Raw genomic sequence first — 18,539 nt, 5'->3', positions numbered from 1 at the left:
CCTAAACTATAAATGGGAGTTGGATTCCTGAGTCCTCAACAAAATATTCAGAACTTGGGGATTTCCAGAGATCGACCTTTTTGCCACAGCAACCAACACAAACTGCAGGAAGTTTTGGTCCTGAGGTGGGCTTGATCCCTAATCTCTAGGAGGTGCTTTCCTCATTACATGGACAAGGGATCTCTTCTATGCATATTCTCCAGCTCCATTGCTCTTTAAGGTCTTTATCAAGATTAGAAAGGACCAAGCCAAAGTGAGATTGATTGCACCAACTTGACATTAAACCTTACCTCATTAAACTCACCTCTTGTCCTCCATGGCGGCTCCGATCAGATCTCGATTGTTCTCTCAGGATGTGTATCAAATGCTTCACCCCAATCTGAATGTCCTATAACTACAAGTTTAGTTCTGAATGGTTCTCTGGAATAGACACAACATATTTATGAGAAGTACAAGAGATACTGTTAAATAACAGAAAGGAATCTAGTAAACATACCTTCAGAAATGAAATAAGGAATGGTGTCCCTAGCCTCTGTTTGTCAGAGGGTAGAGAAGGATGGCAGGAGAGAGATCATTTGATCATTACCTGTAAAGTTTACTCCCTCTGGGGCATCTGACATTGACTCTGTAGGTGGACAGGATGCTGGGCTGGATGGACCTTTGGTCTGACCCAGTATGGCCGTTCTTATGTTCTGAGGACGATATAACCTTTGGTGTAACTGGCGCCCTTTCTCCGATCCAGTCATCTCTTTCCTCAGTCTTGGATTACCTGTTGGAATTGAAAAATTCAGGCTTTTCTATGATTTCTATTAGGGTTTCTTTAGTGGCAATAACAGCTTTCTGTGTGCCAGTAGAATATTTCTTGGTGTTTGCTCATTAGAAAGGGATAGATAATATAGCTAGGTAACAGAAAATATCATATTGCCTCTATATAAATCTATGGTACGCCCACATCTTGAATACTGTGTGCAGATGTGGTCACCCCATCTCAAAAAAGATGTATTGGAATTGGAAAAGGTTCAGAAAAGAGCAACAAAAATGATTAGGGGTATGGAACTGCTTTCATATGAGGAGAGATTAATAAAATTGGGACTTTTCATCATGGAAAATAGACGACTAAGGGGCGATACAATAGAGATCTATAAAATCGTGACCAGTGTGGAGAAAGTAAATAAGGAAGTGTTGTTTACTCCTTCTCATAACACAAGAACTAGGGGCCACCAAATGAAATTAGTAGGCATCAGGTTTAAAACAAACAAAAGGAAGTATTTCTTCACACAATGCACAGTCAACTCCTGGAACTCTTTGCCAGAGGATGTTGTGAAAGTCAAGTCTACAACATGGTTCAAAAAAGAACTAGATAAATTCATTGAGGATAGGTTCATTAATGGCTATTAGCCAGGATGGACAGGGATGGTGTCCCTAACCTCTGTTTGCCAGAAGCTGGGAATGGGCGACAGGGGATGGATCACTTGATGATTACCTGTTCTGTTCATTCCCTCTGGAGCTCCTGGCATTGGCCACTGTTGGAAAACAGGATGCTGGGCTAGATGGACCTTTGGTCTGACCCGTTTTTTTTCTGACCCTTTTTGTTTTTTGTTCTTATCTGACGACAACAAGATTCCTAGAAGGATTTTACCGCAGATTGTATACCCCCTATGTGGCTTTGGGATCTTAACCTGGGTCTTAACTATCTCACAGAACAACTGTCTAAGCCATTAGTTATGTGTTCACTGCTACTTCTGTCTATGAAGATGGCCTTCTTGGGGACAATCACTTCTACTTAAAGGGCTCTAAATGGCAGGTCTTCCCTTTACTTTGTTCTCCAAGGAGAAAGTGTCTTTATGACTTCATCCTAAGGTCTTAGCTAGAGTGTACTCTGAAATTTACGTCAGCCAAACTATTCACCTTTTGTTTATTTTTCCAAAGCCACATCAGTTTTCACAAATGTCTGCTTTTCATATACTAGATGTTAAGAGGGTCTTAACCTTTTATTTGGACAGGACAAGACCATTTAGGAAAACCCCTAGACGTTGTTTCTACTGCAGATAAGCACTCCTTTAAACCTATCTCCCTCAGTCTTTTTAAGTAGCTCTCTGAATATTATTGCCTACTATGGTTTCACTGACGTTACATATCTCCTAAGAGTGACTGGATACTCTACTGCTATATCTGTATCTATATTCAAAGACGTTCCAGTTACTGAAATCTGCAGGGCAGCAACATGGTCCTTTGTGCACACATTTTCTGACCACTATGCCCTAATTTATGCTGCAAGATCAGATGCAGTAGGCAATGCAGTTCTTTCTTCAGTGATAGACTCTGTTCCAAAACTCCCACCTCCTTAAAGGGTTACTGCTAAGAAGTCACCTAAAGTGGAGTACCCACAGGGACACTACTCAAACAAGGAGCAGTGATTCAACTTGTGCAGTAACTGGAGTTCTTTGAGATGTGTATCCCTGTGGGTGCTCTGCAACCCACCCTCCTCCCCTGCTTCAGAACTGCCTCTGTGGGTTTTGCGGTAGAGAAGGAACTGAGGGCAGTTTGCCCTTGTAGCCCTATATAGACTTGGTACAGGGCACAAGGATGTGCAGGGCGCGTGTGTGACCAGAACGGGCACTGCTACTAAAAATCTCTAATCAGAGGCCCAGGGGCACGTGTCCCTAAAGTGGAACAACCACAGACACATATTTTAAAGAACTCTAGTTACTGCACAAGGTGAGTAACCTCTCTTTTCCCTGCAATTCCTTGTCCTGACAGCTGGGTGCTACTATGATGCCAGGACCCTTAAATGAGAACAGAATGTGTTTTGCTTGTGCTCTCAGTGCTCCACTTGCTGCATATATTCAGGCAATATGGAGGAGGAGGAAGAAGAAGAAGCAGCACTACTTAAATGCATGGAGATTAGGAGCAGAGGAATTAGAGCAACAGGCTGGGAGTTGATAGGAGCAGGGCAGAAAGGAACAGAAGGGACGGGCAAAAAGGTCTGTAACCCTACACACCCTTCTAAAGCATGGAATACAACTGAGGTTTCCTGAGTCTCAATAGCTGTGAAACTCACAGGCAAAGTGTGTGTCTTATTCCTCTTCAGCATAGGGTGGGAATGGTGTGCAGTAAATAAGGCATGGGGCCACACGTTGAATGATGAGGAAAAATGAAGTATTGAATACTTGCTCATTTGATGAACACCGTCTATCCTGTGCGCTGATTGAGGCAACGGTCCTGTGGGGACAAAATATAATATGTAGTCATATAGTTAAAGATTATATCATAATGCAGACTCAGAAGTGAGCTGAGTTAAGGCTGCACAGGAACTTTAATTCTGACATTTCCTACCTTTTGAGAACTTGACTTTCTAGACTTAATTTTTTTATTGCTTTTTTTTTTTTTGTAGTACATATACAATGCCATGTATCATGTTCTTTCTTTCACAGTTGTGTGAACAATATTTTTGTTGGTTTACCCATGTTTAAACTATTTTGCTCATCCATTTGTAGGAAGCTGTGATAAAAATCTGTATTTGTTATAGATTATCTCTGTGTTTTGTTTTGTTTAGAGAATGGTTTTTCTTGCTTTCCCATGAAGTTCTAAACCCTATGTACTGTCTATTTGAGTATGCTGGCAAGAGCAACTACTGTCTGCAGATAAATCCAGCATCAACAATTAATCCAGATCATCTTTCATATTTCTGTTTCATTGGGCGCTTTATTGCTATGGTAAGTTGAATTCTAAAAGTGTTAATTTTTCGTTGTTATGGTTAGTTTTAAATATGTTACAGAAACAATAAAATATATTTACCTGCTTACATTTTTTCCCCAAGATTAGTTCAGCTCTTGCTAAATAGGAGATTTAAGTATGTACGGCAGTTTATCCAGGATAATTCATTAACAATAGAAGTCTCTTACATTCATAAGATTCCTGAGGAGGATGATAAAGTTTGTGAGCAGAAAAGAAGTGTCAAAATGTTAGTCTAAGTTTGATACAGGTACTTGATACAGAACGTTGATTTGATTTTTTTCATATACCTCATTTGGCTGTCTAAATTAGTATCTTCTTGAAAATCTATCCACAATCTTCATAGGAAGACTCTCCAAACTATGTAGGCTACAGCAAAAGTATACATTAATTTAATTTTTACAAAAGACTAGTCAAAAACTACTGAAATATTGTTTACTGTACACTGTAAATCATCTCGAGCTTGATTCTCACTGAACCTGGACGGAGCTTAGGTGTAATGGAGGATGACAGGGAGCTGATCACACCATTCCTTGATTCTCAGTCACCCACACCCTCCTTAAATTAAAAGGGTCGTTTTAACATATGCTGCTGGCATAAGGTCCCTTATGCACCTAATGTCTGAAAATTTGGCTGTAATGGAGTTCTACTCTGCCATGCTCCTTCCCTTCCTCTATTGACATGCCCTCCTTTCCACATCACCATCATGCCTTCTTCTGGGAAGAACAGGGTGGAGCACATGGGAGGAAGGCTCTATAATACTAGATGCAATGCCCTACAGATCCTTGAACTGAACCAAGAGTCCTGAGTCATACATTTCCTTGCTATTAGCAAATACCTGGGAAACCCTCAGGCAAACTGTGTGTATCGGTCCATGTAGTAGTAAGCAGCTGCTGTTTATTCCTTTAGCTCAAGCAGTAGAGGTCTGCTATTGATCTACAGGTCTGAACCCAACTGGTGAACTGACATGGAGCTTAATATGATTCCACATGAAAGAATTTTTGTTGTGTTCTTTTTAGTTCAGGGTGTTTGGTTTTTTTTTTTAAATTCCATCCAAAAACACTAGTAAAATGTTATGGTTGCAGAGTCAAGCATTCAAAAAAATTAGAAAATGTGAAAATTAAGATTGGCTGTGCAACCTTAGTTTTCATGGTTTCATAGATTCCAAGGCAAGATGGGACGATTGTGATCATGTGATCTGACCTTCTGTGTAGCACAGCCATAGCACTTCCCCAAAATAATGTTTAAAGCCTATCTTGATTTAAAAATTGCTACTGTTGGAGAATCCATCACGACCTGTGATAAATTGTTCCAGTGGTTAATTACCCTCACTATTAAAAATGTGTGCCATATTTCCAGTCTGAATTTATCTAGCTTCAACTTCCAGCCATTGAATTGTGTTATACCTTTGTCTGCTAGACTGAAGAGCCCATAGTTTAAATATTTATTCACCATGTAGGTACTTAAAGGCTTTAATCAAGTCAACACTTAATCATCTTGTTGTTAAGATAAATAATTGAGCTCCTTGTGTTTATCACTATAGTGGAGGCTTTCTAAACATTTAATCACTCTCATGGCTCTTCTCTGAACCCTCTTCTCAATTTATCAACATCCTTCTTGAATTGTGGACATCAGAACTGGACACAGTATTCCAGTAGTGCCAATATAGAGCTAAAATAATCTCTCTACTCCTACTTGTGATTCTCCTGTTTATTCATCCAAGGATCACATTAACCCTTTTAGCCACAGGAGCGCGTGTTCAGCTGATTATCCACCAGAGCCCACAAATCTTTTTCAGTCAGTGCTTCCCAGAATGGAGTCCCTCATCCTGTAAATATGGTCTATATTCTTTGTTCCTAGATGTATACATTTACATTTGGCAGTATTAAAATATATATTACTTGTTTACTCCCCACTTACCAAGCGATCCAGAGTACTCTGTATTAGTGGCCTGTCCTCATTCTTTCCCACTCTCCCAATTTTTATGTCATCTGCAAATTTTATCAGTAGTAATTTTTTCTTCCAGGTCATTGATAACTATGTCAAATAGCATGAGACCAAGCACAGTTGGATCTCACCAGGAACACACCGGTTCAGTGATTGCTCATTTACAATTACACTTTGAGATCACTTAGCCAGCTTTTAATCCATTAAATGTGTGCCATATTAATTTTCTATCATTCTAGTTTTTTAATTAAATGGTTATGTGGTACCAAGTCAAATGCTTTACAGGAATCTAAGTATATTGCATCAACTCTATTACCTTTATCAGCTAAACTTGTAATCTTATTTTTAAAAAATCAAGTTAGTTTGACACAATCTGTTTTCCATAGACCTAGGTTGATGGCATTAATTATATTTGCCCTCTTTGAATTCTTTATTAATCAAGTCAGGTATCAGCTGCTTCATTATCTTGCTCAGGTTCATTGTCAGACTGAGAGGCATATAATTATCCAGGTAATCCCATTTACTCTTTTTAAATAGTTGCACAACTTTAGCTTTCTTCCAGTCTTCTGGAATGTATCCAGTGTTCCAAGACTTATTGAAAGCTAGCATTTGTGATCCAGCAAGCTCTTCAGCCAGCTCATTTAAAACTTTTTGATGCAAATTATCCAGACCTGCTGATTTTAAAATGTCTAATTCAGTACCCTTGTACGTATGTATTATAATTACATGATCACATGCTACTTTTTTTCTACATGATCCTTGCCTCATTCAGGACAGAGGGTGGGACAGTGCTGTGGGGCTGAATCAGGGTTGTATAGTGAATGAGGCTGTTGTCTGTAGGACCCTGATTCATTTGCTGCAGAAGTTTGAAGATAGGGAATTTCAGGAAAAGAAAAGATGATGGTGATGCTTCTTGAAGCTTTTAGCGCTGTGAATTACCTTGTTGCCACCTACCTCCAGCGTGAGGGAGTCCTGTTTGTACTAGCTGGGTGTTAGCTCCCTAAAGCAAGCAGCCTGTCAGCCACTCAGTACTCTTCTCTGGGCTATACCAGCCCTGCCTTTGCTTAAGCCCAGAGTCCCTTCACAGTGTCACCCTGTGGTATCCAGCCACTGATTACTGGATACCCAAAGAAATCCCAGATCCTTTGTTCCCAAAGGAAGAAGTGTACCCCAGTTTACCAGATTTGCTTTACCCCACTGCTCCTGTATTACACACAGCACTTGAGTTCAGTGATAGCAAACAAAAGAAAATTGATTTAGGAAAGAATAGTTTCAAATAGAAACAAGTGCAAGTGATGTAAACAGATGATTACATATAAAACAAAATCATAAAATGCGAACTAGGGCCCATGCTTATTAATAGTTACCTTTTCTATCTCTTAAAGTAGATTCTCACTGCAAAGTTCAGTTTTTTGCAGTGCTTGATACCCGAAGGAGATAGGATGCAGTCTTTCACGAAGCAATCCCAATCATCAAGGTACCTCCTCAGTGAATGGATCCAGAGTGTCTTTTTCTCCACCCTGTAGTATATTAAATCAGTCTTTTGTCTTTATTCATAGACAGAGCAATCCCCTTGCTATATTTTGTCTTTGATGGTTTTCCATTGACTTTTCTGAGTTGGTGCAAAGGTAGACAATTGAAGCAATATGTTACATAATGGATTAGGCAGAGAGTCATGACAACTCCCTTCTACGTAAATGGGCCATCATCAAGACACATTATTCCCTGGTGATTCACTTTCACTCCAAGATCATATGGGCATAATTTTCAGTGTAGTTACATTATTCCTTAAATGTGACCTGTACACACACCTCCCAATGATTATGAGTAAGTTACAAGCTTTCACACGCTACCCTTTATGAATAAATACATGAAAGCAGTTCATTAGGTGTAGTGAATTTGTCATGTCTGAGACAGGCTTGTAAATAACAATCAATCCTTTGCCAGTTGGTACCAATGGACCTCTATGTCACAGTGGTCTCCTGGTGAAGGCAGTTAAATGCCACCCTGGAGAACAGATTCTACTCCTGACTATGTCCTAAAGTTCCTTTGTAATGGATGGAAAGTTGCTTAAAACCAGAATTTTCACAGGTGGTCACTAATAGTGTAGTGTTCATGTTTTGGGTGTCAAGTGCAAGACATCTGGGACCAGATTTGCAGAATAGTTGCTGTTGTGAGTGCTCAACATAAGTCAAGTAGAGCTCTGCTTTGAATATTTAAAACATACTCTTAAAAAAATCGGGCTCTAGGTGTCTGAAGTTAAGCACCCAAAATTAGTGGACATGTTTGACAATTTGGGTTTTAATCCATCTGTCCCTCAATTCTCTAGGCATAAAATGGGAAAATCATCATCTACTTTCACACGGGTTTTGTGTAGATAAGTTCATTAGTGCTTTGAAGCACTCTGATACTTTGGTGAGGGCACCATAAAAATATATTGGAGGAAATTAACAATTTTGTATTCCGTACATGGTTTGAATAGCGTTAGGTAAATAAGGCTTAGGGCCACGCAACACATGTGAAGGGTAAAAAGAATGATTGAATAACTACCCATTCCGTAAATGAGGCAGGGATGCTGTGGAAAAATGTAATATGTGTTTTTAAAAACTGTGTCATAGTACATATGGCTGAATTAAGTTTGCACAGGCAATCTTAACTCTGTCATTTCCTAAATTTTGAGGGCTTGACTTTGCAACCTTAATGTTGTTTCAACATAAGATGATTTTTTTAGCTGGCAGCAGTGGTTGTGTAATTTCATAGATTTTCAAAAAAGCAAATTCCATCTGGCTTCATACTGACACCTGCATGAGTCATCAGCAAATCTGGAATCTTTAGGTTCACCGTAAAGACCTCTGCTACTTGAGCTAATGGTATAACTGATAGCAATAGTAGGTTATCATCCTCTACATGGAATGCATTAGAGAGAGAGATATGTGCCAGTAGAATTCACAAGTATTTGCTGACAGCAGAGGAATGGTGAGACTCAAAAAACTTGGCTTCCATTCTAGGCTGTGAAGGGGAGTAAGTCCTAGTAGTCACAGACCTATGTGTACGCTCCCCCTATGCTGGAATCCGTCTGTCCCATCTCATTAAAGTCCCTGTTCTGTCTTTTCCCTATCATTGTCTCCTGGTCCCAGTCCCATTTTCATTTCCCACACCATCTCAGTCTCCACTCTTCAGGATTGGGCTCCCTGTCAGTTTGTCTCCCTCTACATGCCACTATATGTTCTGAAGTGCACCAGATGTGACCAACTACAGCATACAATGTTCTGATTAGGGTAATGAAAGCAATCCTTGTAATTCCTCATAACAACTCTGATTCAGAGTGTATTATCTTGCGTGCAAGAATCAAACTAAGTTCAAACCAAAGATAAAGGTTTGGAATCACTGATGACCACAATGTGGATACTCTTGATCAATCCTGCTGCTTGAGAAATCTGAACAATGCATACCTACACAAAGCCAAGTAAGCAGCCTGTGAGGTGCTTGCTTGACAAAGTAAACGCAACTGAAAACAGTGTCTTATAGTGGGAAATGTGAGGCAACCTTAATAGGTAGCGCTACCAGTCCCAACTGTAATATATAGATACTAATCCAAGATGGCAGTCTACTTAATTGTTAGGGTTTTTTTTTTTCTGAAATTAAACATTTCTGGCTTGGTAGGTTGTGGTGCAAAAGTAGTTTGTTAGAAGTGATTTTGAATGAGGTAACGGTAGAGCATACCATTTTTGAAGGTCACTCCACACGTAAGAGTCATTCTGAAAGAAATGCAGACATTTGTGAGAAGAGATGTTAGGGATAATAAGGCGGGGATCATTGGCAGACTGTAGGCGCGGAAAATAAAAAGAAACAAGGTGAAAGGTAAGAGCTGACGGATATTGAAAGGCAAGTAATTTGTAATCAAAAGTGAGTAGTGAAATGTTCATCAAAACTTTACTTCTCAGGCATGTAATAATAGGATGAGTACTTTTTAAAAGCCTGCATAAGTTGAAATGTAGCTTTTAGCCATCTGGCAGGTCCAGAGAGCTTCTTAACTTTTGGTCATACATATTTTTATCAGTAATGAAATCCCAACTATTTTTTGTTTTTTAAGAGCGTTCTCTCAGTGCCAAGTAAATATAAGCAACACAGTTTACAATCCTATTGTAGAACAAAGATCAGAGAAATGAACAAAAATGAGATTGATGGTCAATGCAACTTGGGATTTTATTATAAAAAGACTATACACATAAGATAGGAAAGAATTCACTAAAAATAAAAAGTAGTATTAAATATCTAGAAAGTGACATACAACATAGACTTTAATCTAAAAGGGGGGAAATTAATCCCCTTAGTGAGTAAAATGCAGTGGATCAGAACTGAGCAAAGCTAAGGGTCTCACAGAAGAGAGATTGTGTTCTTTTATGTTTGTCAAGTGCTTGGCGCATAGTTAGTGTTACTGCTATGTAAAGAACAAATAAAATTAATAACCAGAACAGATCCTGTGTGCGTGCATATGCATATGCCTGCGCACACACTCAGAAAATAGGGATGACAGTAAAAATATTTCAATCAAAGGGTCACATTTCCAAAGTCTATTTAATTGACCCATGAGGAATCTCTTCCAGAAGTATTTCAATGATTGACTTTTAAAAATCTTTTTTACATGCTGTAATACTAATTTTTTTTTTTCTAGATAGAGCAGTAGTACATTAGGAGCATCAAGTGACCATTGCTTTTAAGCACACATGCCAATACAGCTTAGGAAGACATGTTAGATGTTTTCTGTCAGGCTTACTGTTACATAGGAAATTAATATACCTAAGAATTTACAACTTATGTAATTATAAAGAATCATTGCCAAACCAAATATATATCAAAAATTTATATTCGTTTCTTTATACTTGCCATTTTATGGGGCGGGGGTTGTTTTGTTTTGTTTCTGTTGCGGTTTTTTGAGACATCTAAGTGCTACTCTTGGTGGACAATTTTTTTTCATCTGCTATTTTCATAACTTCTTTTCCCAAAGATTACTTGAGCCATGCAAAAATGAGTTGAAGAAATTGTCATTTAAACTTTTTTCTTCCTCCCCTCTACAGGCATTGTTTCATGGCAAATTTATTGACACGGGTTTTTCTCTGCCATTCTACAAGCGCATGCTAAGTAAGAAACTTACTATTAAAGATTTGGAATCTATTGATACTGAATTTTATAATTCCCTAATTTGGATAAGGTTTGTAGATTTTTTTCAGATGTTTATAGTTTTAAAAAATAGTTAAATGTTTATATTTGTTTGATTTTTCTTTTGCTTGTTTCTTTCCACAGGGACAACAACATTGAAGAGTGTAATTTAGAAATGTACTTTTGTGTTGACATGGAAATTTTGGGAAAAGTTACTTCTCATGAACTGAAATCAGGAGGCTCAAATATCTTGGTAACTGAGGACAACAAAGAAGAATACATTGGGTAGGCAATTACAGGAGTTTAAAAGAATGCCAAATATTTTTTAATTTTCTTCTGTTGCTTTAGTCAGTCTTTATTTGGCAAATTTATGAATATTTTTCCCTACATATTTAAGAAGCAGAAGCCAACCTGTTTGCTTTCTCCCCCTTCTTCCTTATACAGTCTTGGAGAGCTTTACTGAATGGAGAGTTCACACATGATAACTGTGTATATCTTACCAAATAGCATATTTTTTGTTTTGTTTTTAATTTCCTAGGTACTCATGACCTGAGTAGTGTATAGAGTGTCTGGGTGTATAATATGAACTGTATACAAGTTTAAAAACATTTTAGGGTTTCAAATTCAAGTGTGTGTGTAGGGGGGAGAGAGACATTTTGACAATGGGTTCACAGCTGTTCTCTGACAGTAAAGAAATGTAAAGACTTGAGCACTCCTGGATTCAAATCCAGGTTTAATAGAGCAATATGCTTCAGTGATTACAGGTAAGGCTATGGGTTAGTCCCGGGTATTTTTAGTAAAAGTCACAGACAGATCACAGGCAAAAAACAAAAAATCACGGCCTGTGACCTGTCCATGACTTATACTATAAATACCCCTGACTAAATCTTGGGGGCGGACAATCTGGGGGACCTGCTGCCGGGGGGTGGGGCAACCTGGGGGGCCAGCGGGACCTGAGTAGCAGCTTGCTGCAGAGCCACTCCAGCAGCGACTGGTGTGGCTGTCCCCAGGGCCACCTGAGCAGCAGGCCTCAGAGCCAGCTGATTGGGTGGCCCTGGGGTCAGCCACATTGGCCTCTGCAGAAGTCACGGAGGTCACAGAACGTCACAGAATCCATGACTTCCACAATCTCTGTGACAAACACAGAGCCCTATTTGTAGGCTCTTCTGCCCCTGTAACCCCTTCCTGTCTCTGTCCCTCTATTCTTAGCTACCCACCCAAGCTTTTGCCCTTTTCCCCCTCTGATCCTATCCAAGCCCTCTTCCACCTGCTTCTATTAAACCTCCCCTACCTTAACTAACATCCCTTTCCTCCTCTACACCTATTTGCCCTATTTGTTCCCCCCGACAGGCTAGTGTTCTCCTTCCTCTGATGCTGTGCCACCCAGGTCCTGCAGCTCCTTCTCTCCTTGTCTGTCCATCTATACATCCCCCCTACTCCCCAAATTGTGCGTTCCAATGTAGCTGTTCCTCATTCTCCCTCTCATTACCTGGATGCCAACACGGGGACCACTAAGAGCACAGCACAGTGTCACCTGCTCAGTTCCTGTGTGCTCAGTTCTGCAGACCTGGGCTGGAGCATGGCGAGTTGCTTTGTGGGGATGACATATGCGTAGTCAGTCAGCACATTGGAGCTTAGAAGTTCTGGAGCACATTCAGGCAGACAGTCTTCAGAGATTTTTGTCTGTCAAACTAACAAGTCTCTGAGCATGTGTGAATTGAGATTTTTTTTTGAGGTTCTTAACTTGGCTTAATTTAGCAAATTTTCCTGGGGATAACAAAAGTCACCTCTGACACTAGAATGATTCCCCTCCCCCCGCTCCTGCTAGATATAAAATCGCTGCTCCAAAGCTTGAAGTTTCTTAGTTAAATGATTGTATGTTTTTTTTATTAACATTTGCTAAACAATGTATTTTCCCCTAATCTTTGCATTTAGAAAAGATAGACTATTTCAGTTGAAATCTCGTCTCCTCCTCCTCCTCCTTTCCCCCTCCCCCCCAACCCCGCACAAAAATAAAACAGCATGAGGCAGACATCCTGAATGGAAGATGTCTGCAGTTTGACTAAGTTAAAAGCAACTGAAAACAGGGTCTTATAATGGGAAGTGTTGGGCAGGCTGAACTTCTGGGGAACGATCAGATCTGCCTATAATACTTTTTTGGAGGGGCAAGTATTTTTTCAGAATTAATGGAGACCATCTGCACACCAAGATTATAGTAATTTTGATGTAGCTCAAATGTTGTTCCTAAACAGATTGATAGTGTTCCTTTCAATTAAGAGTTTTCATCCTGAAGGATGGCATCACAGCACTTGAAAAATTGATAGTTCAGATTGCAGACTAGCAGTAATAAAGAGTATAACTCTGGATAGGGAAAGGAACTCAAGATCAAGATACTGTTCTGAAGTTAGTGTTTACAACATTGTGGACCTGATTCTGCTCTATACTGGTTTAAATCAGTAGTAACGCCATTGTAGTTTGTGGAGTTGCACCAGTGTAAAAGAGAGTAGAATCAGACCCTAATATGTATAAAAGGGGTAACCTTCCCAACACATTAATTCTTTTCTCTAAAATTTCTTTTTTTCCAGCCTAATGGCAGAATGGCGTTTTTCTCGGGGAGTAAGAGAACAAACCAAAGCTTTCCTTGATGGTTTTAATGAAGTTGTTCCCCTTCAGTGGCTACAGTATTTTGATGAAAAGGAGTTGGAGGTGAGGATTTATTTTGTTTTATGTCTTTATTTTTTATGTTAACATTTTGATATTCTAAGGAAGATTGACTATCTGGTATATGGCTTGATTAATGAAAAGGTCATTATGAATCCGATATCTATAATGTACTGTTAAAATAGAAATATAATTTCTATCAAACTGGGTCAGGACCTCCAGCTACTGCCATTAGATAGTCTGATGAGGGGGGTGTCATAGCAAATTGCCAAAACATGGTGAATGCTAGATCCAGGGGCAGTGTATTAAGAGGATGTAATGAAAAGCTCTACTCCCTACTGCTGAGTCCCATGTACAGCTATTATTTTTTTTACGTTCTCCCCAGTCTGCACGCACAAAGCTCTTCTCCAATGAAGCAATATTTGAAGATGAAAAGGAGCTGGCAACCTGGACCCTGCCAGTCACAGAATTCAGCTAGTTTTTCACCATAGTTAAGTGGCATTTTCTTGTAGCGGACTGTGATGTCAGGGTAGAGAGTAGGAGCTAAAACACCACCCTTAATTCCACTTGGCCAGCAGTCCTCAGCTGCCTCCTCGCCCCCTCACTCCTTTACCAGGTGCCACTTCAACCCATCTAGCACAGAGCACCCACCCACCCACCACCAGAAACTACTGCCATCAGGCATCTCTCAAACAGCACCTCCACCCAAACCAGTCAAGGTTACTTTCCTTGATTCCAGTCAAACAGTCCTCTGCAGCCACAAAGGAATTGGGGTTGTGGTATAAAAAGATTGTGGGAATTGGATAACAAGAACCTACCTGAGAGCTGTTCAGGAGGGGGAGTGTTTCTTCACAGCACCTAGCATAGTGGGCCCCTGATTCTTGAATAGTGTTCCCAAAAGCTATTGCAGTACAAATAACAGATGGACATGACATTATTAGTCAATAGGCTAATGGTTTTAGATGGAGGAAGGAGTGACATGTTGTTCTTTGAGTAGATGCAGCCGTGTAGTCCATTTATGCGTGTGTACGCCCAGTGCACCAGAGCTGGAGAATTTTGCCGAGCTGTACTCCTAGGAGGTGGCACTTGCATCTCATGCTCATTGCCCTACCACTGGCTATCTGAGGGAGCGCCACCTCAACCCTCCTTAGTTCCTTCTCATCGCCTGTGGCTAGAGTCAGAGATCTGTGTGGTTCTTCACAATCTCTCTCTATCTCTTAGTGTTTTTTCTAGTTGTATATAATTTAGTTAGTACCCTTAGTATTAGTTAGATTTAGTGTTAGACTTACATAAGTATTTACCTCACCATGGTTTAAACATTGTCCATCGTGGGGGAGACAAAGATCCCCCGTGTGGTGTTTGCTGTGCTTGGGTGAGGCCCACATCAAGGAGCAGTGTTCGATTTGTAGATTGTTCACACAACGGACTCAGGTGGCTAGGGACCTTCACCTAAAGCAGCACCTGCTTGAACAGGTGATTCAGCCTGCTTCAGCACCAAGGTCCTTGTCACTTCAGAGGTCGCCCTTGAGTTCTGAGAGTGCTGTTGTTTTGTGCTCTAGGGCTGGTGACTCTCTTAAGAGACGGAGGAGCTGTTCGCTGTCGAGTGCACCAAGGAAAAGGTTACATAAGACCAGTTGAGACCACTCCAGTTCTCACAGGGACTTTTCTCTCCTCCAGAGAGAACATGGACCGGCACAGTGCTAGCGCTGTCGCATGGGATGGCACAGGTGCCTCTAACGCTCTCCAGTACTACTCAGGGTTGTCAGAGACCCTTCATCATCAACTCCAGTTTTGGCCCTGGACGTCTGTTGAGTCTGGTACCAATGATGGTGATGCCAGCACCAGCTGTTTCCACGCTGGCAGCAATGGACCTCCACTGTTTTTCCATCCCAACACCTGTTGGTCCAGGACTTTGCGAGGGCTACATCATTTATAGTGACATTGGCTGGGTGGGCTGCTGAACCCTTGGGTCTGTCTGCACCACACCCCAGTGTTCTCCTTCCGCAATTTGCAGAAGTGGGATGGGTGTTGGCCTTGGCATAAGGGACTTCCTTGGCCCTGGGAAACTCCAAGGCACCATTGCATTCAGCTCTGCCGATGTTACCATGGCAGCTCACTGCTCTCCACTTTGGCACTGTTAGCTACTTTGGTACCTGGCTCCGGGAAAAATGGGCATAGTGAGTGCCGGCGCTACTGTTTCCACCATTGGTGCCAGTCCCTCGTTCATTCTGGGCAATGGATAAATCAGATTCTTTACTCGTCCCCTCAGGACTAGCTCCACCTTTATCCCCGGAAACCCGAGGCTCCTCGGTGTCGAGATCGGGATCTTCCTCCTCCCACTCTCCATCACCTGGCTCACATCGGGGGCCATTTATGGATATCAAGATTAGCATTCATCTTGCAGTCAGGACGGGGGGGCCCTGGCCTGGCGCCTACTGGTCACCAATGCTGTCCTTATGCCCAGTGACCTCTATGGAATCTGTCACAGAGTTTGCACTCTTCATCTTGTTCTAAGGTGAGATCATCAGGCAGGTCAGTGGTGGGGACTGATGATCCACCGCAGGCTAAGGCAACAGTGAGTCTTCCCCCTGTGCGGCGGATGGAGTTGTGCTTTCCACTTCCAACTGTCGAGGAGCAAGATTGGGCTTTGGCCCAGTTAACCACCTCTTCGTCGTCCCCAGATGATTCAGCAGTGCCCAATTCTTCCTCTCTTTCAGTGCCTGAGGATTTCAAGGCCTACCAGGACCTGTTGCAGCATGTCTGTGGGCATTCAGACAGAGTTTCTGAAGGAGAATACCCATAAGTTGTTGGATGTCCTGCAACTATCAGCTCCTGGGAGAATGTCCCTTTCTATTAATGATGGGCTCCTAGAGCCTTCAAAGGTTCTTTGTAGCATGTTGGCTTCAGTACCACATACTGCGAAGCATGTGGAGGAAATGCTGTTTTGTCCTGGTGCAGGGATTTGAAGGCTTTTATTCCCATCTGGTCCCAAATTCTCTGATTGTAATCATGATGAATGATAGAGCCCAGCAAGGCAAATTTAAGTCCACTCCAAGACATTATTGCAATCTGCACAAGACATTGTGGACACTTTGGCCAGAGTTATGGCCTCTATGGGGACCATGAAGAAGGCACCCTGGTGGCAGAAATCAGGCATTGCTCCTGATATGCACCGTGCTATAGAGGATTTGCTCTTTGAAGGCTGGATGCTATTTTCAGACAATGCAGAGTCTCGGCTGCATTCCTTCAAGGATTCTAGGCTGCCTTACGTCCTTTGGGAGTGTATATACTGACAGTGCAAAGGCACCACATGGTGGCCAATAGCAGTAGCAGTACTGTCCGCAATACATCTTTGGACAGCCTTTTCCTCCTGCAAGTCAGCGGGAACCCAGAAAGATACATAGGTCCCAGAGTAGGAGGCATTTTAGTCGGGGTTTGGCCAATCAACACACCTTCCCACAGTATCTTCTGAGTGCCCATTTTGACTCCTTTATTCAGAGCAGTGGTCCAGTCATCACTCTTTACACCACTTCTGTTCAGAGACAGGTTGGCTTGCTTTTATGGGGCTCGATCACAACCAACAGCTGCGTCTTAAGCATTATCAGATCAGGCTATGCTATCCAGTTCCTCTCCACTCCTCATTCCCACTTTCCCTCTCCATCCCTCTTCAGGGACCCCCTCACAAGATACTCCTCGAGCAGGTCACTCTCTACTGACTTTGGTGGAGGATGTTCCTCCAGAACACTGGCTTCAGGGCTACTATTCCCAGTACTTTCTGGTTCCCAAATCCAAAGGGGGGGTAAGACCCATTCTTGGCCTTCACAACCTCAACAAATATATCAGGTACGTGAGGTTCTGAATGGTCACCCTATCAACTGACCTCCCCCATTGTCTCAGAATGACTGTTTTGGTGCCCTGGACCTTCAGAATGCCTGTTTTCATGTGGCGATTTTGCTGAGCCACAAAAAATTCCTCCAATTCATTGTGGCGAAGTGCCATTTTCAGTACATGGTGCTGCCTTTTGGTCACTGACATCTCCCTGATGGGCTGGGGAGCACATCTGGGGTTGCTGAAAGTTCAGGATCTATGGTCTGAACAGGAGTCCTCACTGCATATTAACATAAATGGAGTTTCAGGCCATCTATGAGGCTTGCCTGGCCTCTCTGAACCACATCAGGGGCTGAGTTGTTCACGTACTTACCAACAATATCACTCCAATATATTATGTGAACAGGCCAGGGGTGACTCACTTTAGGATGCTCTGCCAAGAGGCGATCAGGTTGTGTGAGTTCTGCCTTGAGGAGAGTATCACCCTGACGGCTGATCACTTGTCTGGGGCCCAAAATCATCTTGGAAGAATTGTTTCCTGAATCACGAGTGGTCCCCGAAGAGGAGAGTCTTGCAGGTCATCTTTGCAGCGTGGGGTATTCTGACGATCGACCTGTTTGCTACAAGGGACAACAAGAAAGGCTGTCCTGCTCAGTCCAGACTCCCTGACCAACACCTTCCATCTCAGGTGGCAGTCAGTTCTTCTGTACCCTTTTCCTCCAGTTCTGAAGCTGAAAATTCCTCCAAAGCTGAAAGTGGATCGAGACAAGCTTACCTCATTCCCCAGACGTGACTGAGGCAGTATTGGTTCTGACCTTCTCACGCTATCAGTTCAGCCTCCGATATCCCTTCCTCGCCATCCAGACCTCATGTAGAATCACGGTTGCACCTTGCATCTTGCATTCAGCTCCCTGCATCTCACCGGGTGGTTGCTTGGTTGAATGAGGAGGAAGTGTGTTATCAGTGGGCATTCAACAGGTACTACTCAAAAGCAGAAAGCCCTCTACCAGAATCACCTATTCGGCAAAATGGATTGGCCTGCAGAGTTCAGCTGATGCTGACCTCTATCCAGGACATCTTGGAGTACTTGCTGCATCTTCAGTCATCGGGCCTTTAGCTCAATGAGTGTGCTCCTAGTGGCGATTTTCAGCATTTCATCCCCCCATTCATGGAAGATCACTTTTTTCCAGTGTCAAGGTAACAAGATT

The 18,539-nt window shown here is 41.9% G+C and overlaps 1 protein-coding gene across 5 annotated transcripts in view; it reads left to right on the top strand.

Annotated features, from left to right (window-relative positions):
- WWP1 (WW domain containing E3 ubiquitin protein ligase 1) overlaps nt 1-18,539 on the top strand; it is a 172,087-nt gene that overhangs the window by 134,705 nt on the left and 18,843 nt on the right. For all 5 annotated transcript variants that reach the window (XM_048841105.2, XM_048841107.2, XM_048841104.2 and 2 more), the window contains 4 exons: nt 3,557-3,716; nt 10,761-10,894; nt 10,987-11,127; nt 13,428-13,548. In XM_048841105.2, coding sequence (XP_048697062.1) covers nt 3,557-3,716; nt 10,761-10,894; nt 10,987-11,127; nt 13,428-13,548 — 556 coding nt within the window. The remainder of the gene's footprint in view (nt 1-3,556; nt 3,717-10,760; nt 10,895-10,986; nt 11,128-13,427; nt 13,549-18,539) is intronic.

Source organism: Caretta caretta, chromosome 2 (genome assembly GCF_965140235.1).
Source record: "Caretta caretta isolate rCarCar2 chromosome 2, rCarCar1.hap1, whole genome shotgun sequence".
Taxonomy (NCBI): Eukaryota; Metazoa; Chordata; order Testudines; family Cheloniidae; genus Caretta; species Caretta caretta.
Note: the sequence above shows the minus strand (reverse complement) of the source record. Positions and strands in the feature narration are given on the sequence as shown.